The 13,345-nt window shown below is 47.0% G+C and overlaps 1 protein-coding gene across 2 annotated transcripts in view; it reads right to left on the minus strand.

Annotated features, from left to right (window-relative positions):
* The window catches only part of UBE2J1 (ubiquitin conjugating enzyme E2 J1), a 58,507-nt gene extending 45,725 nt beyond the window's left edge, over positions 1-12,782 (minus strand). The window contains exon 1 of one of the 2 annotated variants that reach the window (XM_005299714.5): positions 12,541-12,782. In XM_005299714.5, coding sequence (XP_005299771.2) covers positions 12,541-12,571 — 31 coding nt within the window. In that variant the 5' untranslated portion in view covers positions 12,572-12,782. Of the gene's footprint in view, positions 1-12,269; positions 12,421-12,540 lie in introns of those variants that run through there. The other variant, XM_065590182.1, reaches the window with a different exon arrangement.
* Positions 12,783-13,345: the final 563 nt, after the last annotated feature.

Here is a 13,345-nt window from a genome sequence, read left to right on the forward strand (position 1 = left end):
AACACCAGGCTCTTATGACTGATTCTTTTTACATAACTTTTCATAGAGATAGAGTGATGTTGAGAACTCATCCCAACTCTAGTCCCAAAGTTGTGTTGGACTTTTATTTGTATTAGTCTGTTAATTTAACCAGTTATCTTTCCAAAACTCTTCAGGAGAGAAGAAATTCAATTCTTGGATATTTCAAGATCGCTGTTATATTACCTCAATAAGACACAGCTTTCAGACTATCTCCTCATCCTATTTTTTTATCTGTAGTTTCTAAGGCTCAAGCCACCTCCTCCCAGAGAATATAAAAATTGATACACATTTACTTGTGTTTACATAGTTCAGAACTTTGTTAGTCAGGTGACTCCCTTTTTTATTTCTTTTTAATAGTATCACTACATTGTTGCATTTGATGGCTTAAAAATGTTCTGTTTATAAATAATATGGTTACTTTGTAAATGATTTGTGTAAAATAGTCAAGATGTGGTTAATTTTACTTGGAGCACATTGTAAAAATGATCAAAAGTAACTTTTCAAGGACTTCGTTGTCCAGACACTTCAGTTCTCTGTCAGATTTGTCTATCCACTTTCAAATGTCACCATCATCCACTGACACTCACTCTACTGATTAAACTCCACGTTTTCTAGATAGAAATGCATTTTAAAAACAGATTTGACTGCCTACCTTGGCTAGGCAAAATATGCTTAAACTGTGTTAGCATGGACACGATTAAAACCATGTTTAAAATTGTTTTGCTAACTCAGTTTCATTTCTAGAGCAGATGCTCTGCTTTCCTTTATCCTTGTGATAAATTTTATATTGAAATCTGCTGCAGCTAATCTGACATGTTAGAGGTGCTATTTACCTGGCTTAAATATCAGTTCTCATTTTCATAGGAGAATTTTGTGATTCATTCTTCAGATCAAACTTCCCACCAGATTTGAAATGTACAAGTAACCTTGATTAGGCTTCAAATAAATGCTTTTAACTGAACTTATAAAGGTTTTCTTGGTTTTGCATAAAGGATATCTTTTATCTGAATGTTTATGTGGATTTAGTCACTTTCTACAGTACGTAATTAGGGCTTCTGATTTTAGGTTTTGACTGATAAAATACCCTGATATAAAAATAATGAAATTGGTGTTAATCCAATAAACTCTGGAACTGGTTACTTTTATCTAAGGGCATGTATACACCAAGCAGTAATGTAGGCTATGGAGGTGTGATTTCTAAAGTGCACTAACATATTGTGCATTATTGGTCGGTGTAGGCTCTGCTGGTGTGCACTTGACTAAAGGTTACCTAGTGCGCTTTAACATAGCACTGTTTGAAACTACTACATTAGTGTGCTAAGGAAAATTATAAAGATATTACTTATTATAGTATATATCACTATAATGAATAATGTAAGCCCTGAAAACCCTGTTTTTGAATATCTGCATAAAACTGAAAAATGCTAAAAATGAAATTATATACCCTGAAAAACAGAAGTGCTATAAATAATTCACTAACAGTCTCACACATTAGTTAGGATTTTCACTTACAACTTAGAACCTATGACTATCTACTATAATGGGGAAAATGACTAGTTGCTATCCTGTAGTGTCACTATGGTTTGGACAAATAACTCTGAAATGACTACTATTTTTAATTATTTTTAACTATTCTAAGGGTGTTGGCCCCCAATTTAAAACATTGAAAGCCTGCGGGAGGAGAGTTTGAGAAAAGATTTTCACTTTAAGCATTTTTTCTGGTGTTTTGTGTTTGCTTAAGTAATAATTATCTTTGCTTTAAAACTTCAGAATTTATCATTGTGTATGTTCATGTTATGAAAGGCCCTATTGTAATGCATGCTGTACACAGATGCAAACTGTAAACTTATTCCTGGCTTTCTAAAGTTTGTGCAGTTGTCAGCAGATTTTTTTTTTTTTTGAAACAGGAATAGATTTACCAGGAAATTACTTGTTTTCTTAGACAGCAAATACTTAATACTTGAATGGAAAGACCTTCAAGGATATCCCAGGTTGCTGCAGAATGTAATGTTGGTGGTTCAGTCTATAGCATTCTTTTCTCTGAGTCTTTAGAGTCATAGACTTTAAGGTCAGAATGGACTATTATGATCGTCTCTAGTCCGACCTCCTGCACAATGCAGGCCACAGAATCTCACCCACCCACTCCCGCAGCAAACCCCTAGCCTATGTCTGACCCACTGAAGTCCTCAAATCATGGTTTAAAGACTGCAAGGTGCAGAGAATCCTCCAGCAAGTGACCTGTGCCCACACTGCAAAGGCAGGCGAAAAACCCCCAGGGCCTCTGCCAGTCTGCCCTGGAGGAAAATTCCTTCCCGACCCCAAATATGGCGATCAGCTAAACCCTGAGCATGTGGGTAAGACTCACCAGCCAGACACCAGGAAAGAATTCTCTGTAGTAACTCAGATCCCACCCTATCTAACATCCCATTACAGGGCATTGGGCATATTTACCGCTAATAGCCTAATTTTGGCAATTAATTGATCTTTGACTATCCCATCATACTATCCCCTCCATAAATTTATCAAGCTTAGTTTTGAAGCCAGATATGTCTTTTGCCCTTAATGCTACCCTTAGAAGGCTGTTCCAGAACTTCACTCCTCTGATGGTTAGAAACCTTCGTCTAATTTCAAGTCTAAACTTCCTGATGGCCAGTTTATATCCATTTGTTCTTGTGTCCACACTGATACTGAGCTTAAATAATTCCTCTCCCTCCCTGGTATTTATCCCTCTGATATATTTATGGAGAGCAATCATATCTCCCCTCAGCCTTCTTTTGGTTAGGCTAAACAAGCCGAGCTCTTTGCGTCTCCCTTCATAAGACAGGTTTTCCATTCCTCGGATCATCCTAATAGCCCTTCTCTGTACCTGTTCCAGTTTGAATTCATCCTTCTTAAACATGGGAAACCAGAACTGCACACAGAATTCCAGATGAGGTCTCACCAGTGCCTTGTATAATGGTACTAACACCTCCTTATTTCTACTGGAAATACCTCACCTGATGCATCCCAAGACCACATTAGCTTTTTTCACGGCCATATCAAATTGGCATCTCATAGTCATCCTGTGATCAACTAATACTCCAAGGTCCTTCTCCTCCTCTGTTACTTCCAATTGATGAATCCCCAGCTTATAACAAAAATTCTTATTAATCCCTAAATGCATGACCTTGCACTTTTCACTATTACATTTCATCCTATTACTACTACTCCAGTTTAAAAGGTCATCCAGATCTTCCTGTATGATATCTCAGTCTCTCTCTGTATTGGCAATACCTCCCAGCTTTGCGTCATCCGCAAACTTTATTAGCATACTCCCACTTTTTGTGCCAAGGTCAGTAATAAAAAGATTAAATAAGATTGGTCCCAAAAATCGATCCCTGAGGAACTCCACTAGTAACCTCCCTCCAGCCTGACAGTTCACCTTTCAGTATGACCCATTGTAGTCTCCCCTTTAACCAGTTCCTTATCCGCCTTTCAATTTTCATATTGATCCTCATCATTTCCAATTCAACTAATAATTCCCCATGTGGAACTGTATCAAATGCCTTACTGAAATCGAGGTAAATTAAATCCACTGCATTTCCTTATCTAAAAAATCTGTTACTTTCTCAAAGGAGGAGATCAGGTTGGTTTGGCACGATCTACCTTTTGTAAAACCATGTTGTATTTTGTCCCAATTACCATTGACCTCAATGTTCTTAACTACTTTTTCCTTCAAATTTTTTTCCAAGACCTTGCATACTACAGATGTCAAACTAACAAGCCTGTAGTTACCCAGATCACGTTTTTTTCCTGTCTTAAAAATAGGAACTATGTTAGCAATTCTCCAGTCGTACAGTACAACCCCTGAGTTTACAGATTCATTAAAAATTCTTGCTAATGGGCTTGCAATTTCACGTGCTAGTTCCTCTAATATTCTTGGATGAAGATTATCTGGGCCCCTAGATTTAGTCCCATTAAGCTGTTTGAGTTTGGCTTCTGCCTTGGATGTGGTAATATCTACCTCCATATCCTCATTCCCATTTGTCATCCTGCTATTATCCCTAAGCTCCTCATTAAAGACTGAAGCAAAGTATTTGTTTAGATATTGGGCCATGCTTAGATTATCCTTAACCTCAGTGTTTAGTGGTCCCACCACTTCTTTCTTTGTTTTCTTCTTCTTTATATGGCTATAGAACCTTTTACTATTGGTTTTAATTCCCATTGCAAGGTCCCTTGCCGGTTCCATCTGTTTTCCCTTAAAACCAATAAACCAAACTACATTCAAAACTTCTTGCTTAAACAACCCTTTCATTAACTAGGAGACAATGCAGGCAGAAGAACAGCTGCAGAGTTGGGGCTATCCAGTTTATTGCACTGAGTGCAGCATATATGATTACCTGCCCTGTGGGCGGGTGGCATATCTGTGCAATCGGTGCAAGGAGCCCCTGGCCCTCAGAGACCACGTATGGACTTTGGAGGCCAGGGTAGCGGAACTGGAGGAGCTAAGAGAGGCATGTTGATGAGGCTTTCCAGGACACTGTAGAATTGTCCCACCTCCGGTCAGACAGCCCCTGCGCTGTTGAGGAGGATGAAAGGCCCCGGGAAGCAAAGCAGTCAACGGGAGCAGAGGGAAACCTTCCCATAGTTGGGACCCTTCTTCCAGATGGTGCCGGGGTTGCCTCTCGCACAGAGGTTACCTCTCTGGGGGAGGGAACTCCAGTTACTAGGAAAAGGCAGGTGTTAGTAATGGGAGATTCGATCATTAGAAACGTAGATAGCTGGGTTTGTGATGACCGGGAGAACCGTATGGTGACTTGCCTGCTTGGTGCGAAGGCTGCGGATCTCTCGAGGCATCTAGACAGACTTATGTGTACTGCTGGGGAGGAGTCAGCGGTCGTGGTACATGTAGGTACCAATGACATAGGGAAGGGTAGGACAGTTGTCCTGGAGGCCAAATTTAGGGTGCTAGGGAAGAGACTGAAATCCAGGACCTCTATGGTGGCATTCTCAGAAATGCTCCCAGTTCCATGCGCAGGGCCAGGTAGGCAGGTAGAGCTTCAGAGTCTCAATGCGTGGATGAGACGATGGTGTGGAGAGGAGGGGTTTACATTCATTAGGAACTGGGAAAACTTTTGGGATGGGGGGAACCTAAACAGGAGAGATGGGCTCCACCTAAACCAAAGTGGAACCAGACTGCTGGCACTAAACATTAAAAAGGTTGTAGAGCAGTTTTTAAACTAGGAGATGGGGGAAAGCCGACTGCTGCAGAGAAGCATGTGGATCGGACAGAGACTTCTTAGGGGAGAGTCTAATAATAGAGAATCTCCAGGTTATAGTCAGGAGCAGAGGATGGAAGAGGATAATGTAAGGGCCAGATCAGATGATAAACATTCACATAAAAAAGAATCTGACACAACAGAAAAGGGCAGACAAATAAACAGTGACAAGTTTTTAAAGTGCTTGTACACAAATGCTAGAAGTTTAAATAATAAGATGGGTGAACTAGAGTGCCTTGTGATAAAGGAGGATATGTTGATATAATAGGCATCACAGAAACCTGGTGGACTGAGAGCAATCTATGGGACACAATCATTCCAGGGTACAAAATATATCGGAAGGACAGAACAGGTCATGCGGGGGAGGGGGGAGTGGCACTATATGTGAAAGAAAATGTAGAATCAAATTAAGTAAAAATCTTAAGTGAATCCACATGTTCCATAGAATCTCTATGGATAGAAATTTCATGCTCTAATAAGAATATAACATTACGGATCTATTATAGACCACCTGACCAGGACAGTGATAGTGATGATGAAATGCTAAGGGAAATTAGAGAGGCTATCAAAATTAAGAACTCAATAATAGTGGGGGATTTCAATTATCCCCATATTGACTGGGAACGTTTCACTTCAGGACGAAATGCAGAGATAAAATTTCTCGATACTTTAAATGACTGCTTCATGGAGCAGCTGGTACGGGAACCCATAAGGGGAGAGGCAACTCTAGATTTAGTCCTGAGTGGAGCACAGGAGCTGGTCAAAGAGATAACTATAGCAGGACCGCTTGGAAATAGTGACCATAATACAATAGCATTCAACATCCCTATGGTGGGAAGAACATCTCAACACTGTGGCATTTAATTTCAAAAGGGGGAACTATGCAAAAATGAGGGGGTTAGTTAAACAAAAGTTAAAAAGTACAGTGACTAAAGTGAAATCCCTGCAAGCTGCATGGGCGCTTTTTAAAGACACCATAATAGAGGCCCAACTTCAATGTATACCCCAAATTAAGAAACACAGTAAAAGAACTAAAAAAGAGCCACTGTGGCTTAACAACCATGTAAGAGAAGCCGTGAGAGATAAAAAGAATTCCTTTAAAAAGTGGAAGTCAAATCCTAATGAGGCAAATAGAAAGGAGCATAAACACTGCCAAATTAAGTGTAAGAATGTAATAAGAAAAGCCAAAGAGGAGTTTGAAGAACGGCTAGCCAAAAACTCCAAAAGTAATAACAAAATGTTTTTTAAGTACATCAGAAGCAGGAAGCCTGCTAAACAACCAGTGGGGCCCCTTGATGATCGAGTACAAAAGGAGTGCTTAAAGACGATAAAGTCATTGCAGAGAAACTAAATGGATTCTTTGCTTCAGTCTTCACGGCTGAGGATGTTAGGGAGATTCCCAAACCTGAGACGGTTTTTGTAGGTGACAAATCTGAGGAACTGTCACAGATTGAAGTGTCACTAGAGGAGGTTTTGGAATTAATTGATAAACTTAACATTAACAAGTCACCGGGACCAGATGGCATTCACCCAAGACTTCTGAAAAAACTCAAATGTGAAGTTGCGGAACTATTAACTAAGGTTTGTAACCTGCCCTTTAAATCGGCTTCTGTACCCAATGACTGGAAGTTAGCTAATGTAACACCAATAATTAAAAAGGGCTCTAGAGGTGATCCCGGCAATTACAGACCGGTAAGTCTAACGTCAGTACCGGGCAAATTAGTCGAAACAATAGCTAAGAATAAAATTGTCCGACACATAGAAAAACAAACTGTTGAGCAATAGTCAACATGGTTTCTGTAAAGGGAAATCGTGACTTACTAATCTATTAGAGTTCTTTGAAGGGGTCAACAAACATGTGGACAAGCGGGATCCAGTGGACATAGTGTACTTAGATTTCCAGAAAGCTTTTGACAAGGTCCCTCACCAAAGGCTCTTACGTATATTAAGCTGTCATGGGATAAAAGGGAAGGTCCTTTCATGGACTGAGAACTGGTTAAAAGACCAGGCACAAAGGGTAGGAATTAATGGTAAATTCTCAGAATGGAGAGGGGTAACTAGTGGTGTTCCCCAAGGGTCAGTCCACGGACCAATCCTATTCAACTTATTTATAAATGATCTGGAGAAAGGGGTAAACAGTGAGGTGGCAAAGTTTGCAGATGATACTAAACTGCTCAAGATAATTAAGACCAAAGCAGACTGTGAAGAACTTCAAAAAGATCTCACAAAACTAAGTGATTGGGCAACAAAATGGCAAATGAAATTTAATGTGGATAAATATAAGTAATGCACATTGGAAAAAATAACCCCAATTATACATACAATATGATGGGGGCTAATTTAGCTACAACAAGTCAGGAAAAACATCTTGGAGTCATCGTCGATAGTTCTCTGAAGATGTCCACGCAGTGTGCAGAGGCAGTCAAAAAAGCAAACAGGATGTTAGGAATCATTAAAAAGGGGATAGAGAATAAGACTGAGAATATATTATTGCCCTTATATAAATCGATGGTACGCCCACATCTTGAATACTGCGTACAGATGTGGTCTCCTCATCTCAAAAAAGATATACTGGCACTAGAAAAGGTTCAGAAAAGGGCAACTAAAATGATTAAGGGTTTGGAACGGGTCCCATATGAGAAGAGATTAAAGAGGCTAGGACTCTTCAGCTTGGAAAAGAGAAGACTAAGGGGGGATATGATGGAGGTATATAAAATCATGAGTGATGTGGAGAAAGTGAATAAGGAAAAGTTATTTACTTATTCCCATAATACAAGAACTAGAGGTCACCAAATTAATAGGCAGCAGGTTTAAAACAAATACAAGGAAGTTCTTCTTCACGCAGCGCACAGTCAACTTGTGGAACTCCTTACCTGAGGAGGTTGTGAAGGCTAGGACTATAATAGCGTTTAAAAGAGAACTGGATAAATTCATGGTGGTTAAGTCCATGAATGGCTATTAGCCAGGATGGGTAAGGAATGGTGTCCCTAGCCTCTGTTTGTCAGAGGATGGAGATGGATGGCAGGAGAGAGATCACTTGATCATTGCCTGTTAGGTCCACTCCCTCTGGGGCACCTGGCATTAGCCACTGTCGGTAGAATCATACAATATCAGAGTTGGAAGGGACCTCAAGAGGTCATCTAGTCCAACCCCCTGCTCAAAGCAGGACCAATTCCCAGCTAAATCATCCCAATAGACAGGATACTGGGCTAGATGGACCTTTGGTCTGACCCGGCCGTTCTTATGTCCAACTCTACACGGCTTTTGGTCTTTCTCACTTTATTCCTACATGTTCTGACCTCAGTAAGGTAGCTTTCCTTGCTGATCCCTCCCATCTTCCACTCCTTGTAGGCTTTCTGCTTTTTCTTAATCACCTCTCTGAGATGCTTGCTCATCCAGCTTGGTCTACAACTCCTGCCTATGAATTTTTTCCCCTTTCTTGGGATGCAGACTTCTGATAGTTTCTGCAACTTTGACTTGAAGTAATTGAAAAATACTATTTCTCTTGTTTTTTTACAGTGCAAATACTTGTAATCAAAAATAAATATGAAGTGAGCACTGTACACTTGGTATCCTGTGTTGTAATTGAAATCAATATATTTGAAAATGTAGAAAACATCCAAAAATATTTAAATAAATAGTATTCTATTATTAACAGTGCAATTAATTCTGCCTCCTGGTTGGGGTGAGATGGCACCATCCAATCTGGAGTGAAGTACTCTCTCTCTCTCTCTCTCTCTCAAAAAAAAAAAAAAAGAGTAAAAGAGGAAGGGAAGGAGAGGGAGACACACACAGAGAGACAGGGTGTAAAGTGGTGGTTCTCAACAGCCATTCAGAGGTCTTCCAGGGGGTACCTAGGCGCTGACTTCCCCTCTTTCCCGTGGGTGCTCGACCTCCCGCTCTGCACCCGGCCCCACTCCCATTCTAACCCCTTTCCCAAAGTCCCCGCCCCAACTCTGCCCCCTCCCTGCCCCTATTCCAAGTCCTTCCTCAAATCCCCGCCCTAGCCCCGCCTCCTTCCCTGAGCATGCCACGTTCCTGCTCCCTCCCCCCTCCGCCCCTGGAGAGGGCTAACGCCACCAAACAGCTGTTTGGCGGCGATCTGGCAGGCAATGCTGGGAGGTAGGTGGAGGAGCAGGGACGCGGCGCACTCAGGGGGGAAGAGGTGAGGCGGGGGGGAGCTTGGCTGCCTGTGGGTGCAGAGCACCCACTAATGTTTCCCCCTGGGTGCTCCAGCCCCTGAGCGCCCACGGAGTCAGCGCCTATGAAGGGGTACATCAACTCATATAGATATTTGCCTAGCACTAGCGATATCAGTAGAAACTAAAATTTCATATAGACAATGACTTGTTTATACTGCTCTTAGTGTTGCCAACTTTCTAATTGCTCAAAACAGAACTCAGTCTCTTCCCTGAGACCCTGCCACGCCCCTTTTTCTGAGGCCCTGGACCCACTCACTCCAGCCCCCCACCCTCCGTTGCTCGCTCTCCCCCACCCTCACTCACTTTCACTGGGCTGGGGCAGAGGTGCAGGAGAGGGAGAGGGCTCCAGCTGGCGATGCAGGCTCTGGGGTGGGGCCAGAAATGAGAGGTTCAGCATGTGGGAGGGGGCTCCGGGCTGGGGCAGGAGATAGGGAGGGGGTGAGGGCTATGACTGGGGGTGCGGGCCCCAGGGTGGGTCTGGGGATGAGGGGTTTGAGGTGCAGGAGGGGGCTCCAGGCTGGGGCCAAGGGGTTTGGAGTGCAGGAGTGGGCTCCGGGCTGGGGCAGGGGGTTAGGGTGTCGGTGGGGACTCCAACTGGGGGTTCAGGCTCTGGGGTGGCACCAGTGATATGGGGTTTGGGGTGCAGGAGGGGGCTCAGGGCTGAGGTTTAGGGTGCGGGAGAGGGTTTGGGGTGCAGGCTCCAGGTGGGAGTTTGGGTGCAGGAGGGGCTCAGGGCTGGGGGTGTGGGAGGGAGTTTGGGTGTAGGAGGGTGTTCCGACCTGGGGCAGCAGATTGGGTGTGGGCTCCGGCCAAGCGGCGCTTACCTCAGGTGGCTCCCAGTCAGTGGCACAGTGGGGCTAATGCAGGCTCCGCGCTGCTCCCAGAAGCGGCCAGCATGCCCAGCCCCTAGGCGGAAGTGCGGCCAGACAGCTCTGCATGGTGTGCGCCGCCCCCACAGCTCCCATTGTCCGCAGTTCCCGGCCAAAGGGAGCTGATGCTCGGGGCGTGGCCAGCACACGAAGCCTCCCTAGTCCCTGTGCCTAGGGGCCACAGGGACATGTCACCACTACCGGAAGCTGCGCTGAGTAGAGCAGGCAGGAAGCCTGCCTTAGCCCCGCTGCACCACCGACCAGACTTTTAACGGCCTGATCAGCAGTGCTGATAGGGTGACCAGCCGTCCCGATAAAATCAGGACCGTCCCGATATTTAAGTGTTTGTCCAACATCCCGACCGATCTTTGATCAGGATGCACTTTGTCCCAATATTTGCTTCGCAAGCAGCACTTGGCTTTTTTTTTCTCTCTCTCTCTCCTTCCCCTGCTCAGCCGGCACGAGCCAGCCTCCCCCGCCGGATCCGGAAGGGGTTACTACTGGCCGCTCAGCCGGAAGTGACGCTGTGGCCGGTGGGGAGCCGCCGGTTCCCCCACCCCGCTCATAGGACTTTGCCAAGAACCTTGAGCGCCATGGGGGGGCTGCGGGGCAGGACCGGCTGGGCTCCGGCGGCTACCGGGCGCGGCGCGGGGCCATAGCAGAGCCCCGCGGTAACGTCACCGATTCCCCAGGGCGTGAGGCCGCGGCAGAGCCCCGGGGCAGTGAATCGCGGGGAGCTATGGGGGGCGGACCCCGGAGAAGCCCTGTGGGAACCACGTGCTTCGCGTCAGGGACAGGTCCGGCCAGGCTGCCTGAGGGCCAGGTACTGGACTGCGCTGGTGAAGGCAGAACAGAGAGAGGCCTTGGGCCAAGCTACTAGGACACGTGCGGGGGAGGCCGAAGGAAACTGGGCATCCAGCCAGTGCCTGTGGCCCCGAAGAACCCACAACTGTGCAGCCCGGGGGAGGGGGGGTTGCTACTCCTGGGCTGGGGCGTTTGGCAGGGGAGGCAGCAGGCTGCGCCTGAGGGTGCTCAAAAGAGACGTTTGAGATTTTTTTCTCTCCTGCTCCGCCAGCAGCACTCGGCTTTTTTTTTTTTTTTTTGCAAACCCCCCCGTCCCAATATTTTCTTCCTCTCATCTGGTCACCATAAGTGCTGACCAGAGCTGCCAGGGTCCCCTTTAAACTGGGCATTCCAGTAGAAAACCAGACACCTGGCAACCCAGACTACTCTATATATTATACACTGAAATCTACATACAATATTTATATTCCAATTGATTTTACAGTTATATGGTAAAAATGAGAAAGTGCATAATTTTTCAGGAATAGTGAGCTGTGACACCTCTGTATTTTATATGTCTGATTTTGTAAGCAAATAGTTTTAAAGGGAGGTGAAACTTGGGGGCACGCAAGACAAATCAGACTCCTGCAAGGGGTCCAGTACTCTGGAAAGTTGAGAGCCACTGGTGTAAAGAATGAGGGATCCTGATGAGGAAGAGTTGGAGGAAACAGAGCCCCTGGCATGGTGGGGAGAATGAGGATTCTGGTGTGAAGGGAACAGGGAGGAGAATGGGGGACCCTGCAGTGCGGGGAAGAGGGAAGGGAGCCCTGGCACAGTGGGGAGAATGGGGGGGCCATCAATGGGGGAAATGGGGGGCAGAACCCCTGGCGAAGGGGATTGGGGGACGCAGGTGGGCAGAGGGAAAGTGGGGTGCCAGGTACGCGAGGGTGGCGGGCACACAGAGGCTGTGGCCTGGGGGGGAAGTGAACGCCCAGAGCCCCTGCCACTGGAGAGAAGGGCCGCCTGGGAATGAGATTCAGCCATTTCCCCGCCCCCGGGAAGGGGCTCGCTGCTGCTGGTCCAAGTCAGCGTCTCCCCCGGGGCCGAGAGCGCCGCGGGCAGGGCGATGAACCGACCTCGTCGCCCTGGGGCTGAGGGAGCTCCGAGCCGCCAACACCGCCACAGATCCCGCTCCGGCCTATCAGCGCCTCCGGGCCGGGCTCCCGGCCCGCTCCTCCCGCTGCCCAACCCGGGGCCGCCGAGGCCTCGAGGGAGGCCGCCAGCCGCTGCCCCAGCGCACGGCGGCAGGGAGCCGGCTGCCGACTCCCGCCCAGGCAGACGGACCCGGAAGACGTTGCTGGGTCCCGCTGCCCCCTCCCCACTCCGGCCCCTCGCTCGCTCGCTCACCCGGGCTCTTCAGGTTGTAGCGGGACTCCATGGCGGGGACGTTGAGCCAGCGACTGACGGCGGCTCCCTGCGACCGGCCCGGCGGCGGCCGCTCCCCGCTGTGCAGCGGCGGGGGCGGGGACTCGCACGTCTACTGCTGACTCGGCTCCGGCTGCGGCAGGAAACTGCCCTGACGTGGCAGCGGCCGCTCTGTGACTCCGGCAGGGAGGGGCCCTGCCCGCCCCACACCGCCCCGATACCCCGCCCCTCCTCCCCCGTACCGCCCCCGGCCCCGGTGCTGCTTCCTACGCTGCCTCCATCCTCATTCAGTACCCGCCTCTCGTCCTCGATCCCCCTTCTGATAGACCCCCCATCGCCAATAACCCTCCTGTTACTGCCCCATCCCCGTTTTCTGCCCCTTATCCCTGTTGCCCTCCTCCCTGATACTCTCCCTAATGCGCACCCCTTATCCTCAGTCCCTTATCCCTGATACAGCCCCCCCATACCTAATCCCCCTCCCAATACCACTCTCATCCCCGATTCTGTCCCTCCAATGCAGCTTTCATTCCCCAATCCCCTTCCTGACACCACCCTGATCAGCTAGGGTGACCAGACAGCAAGTGTGAAAAATCGGGACAGGGAGTGGGGGGTAATAGAAGCCTATATAAGAAAAAGACCCCAAAATCGGGACTGTCCCTATAAAATCAGGACATCTGGTCACCCTACCTGATCCCCCTCCTGATGCTGCCCCCTCCGAGATAGCCCAATTGATACTACCCCATCTCAAATACCCCTACTAATACTGGCCCCATCCCTGATACCACCA

Source organism: Chrysemys picta, chromosome 3 (assembly GCF_011386835.1).
Source record: "Chrysemys picta bellii isolate R12L10 chromosome 3, ASM1138683v2, whole genome shotgun sequence".
Classification (NCBI taxonomy): Eukaryota; Metazoa; Chordata; order Testudines; family Emydidae; genus Chrysemys; species Chrysemys picta.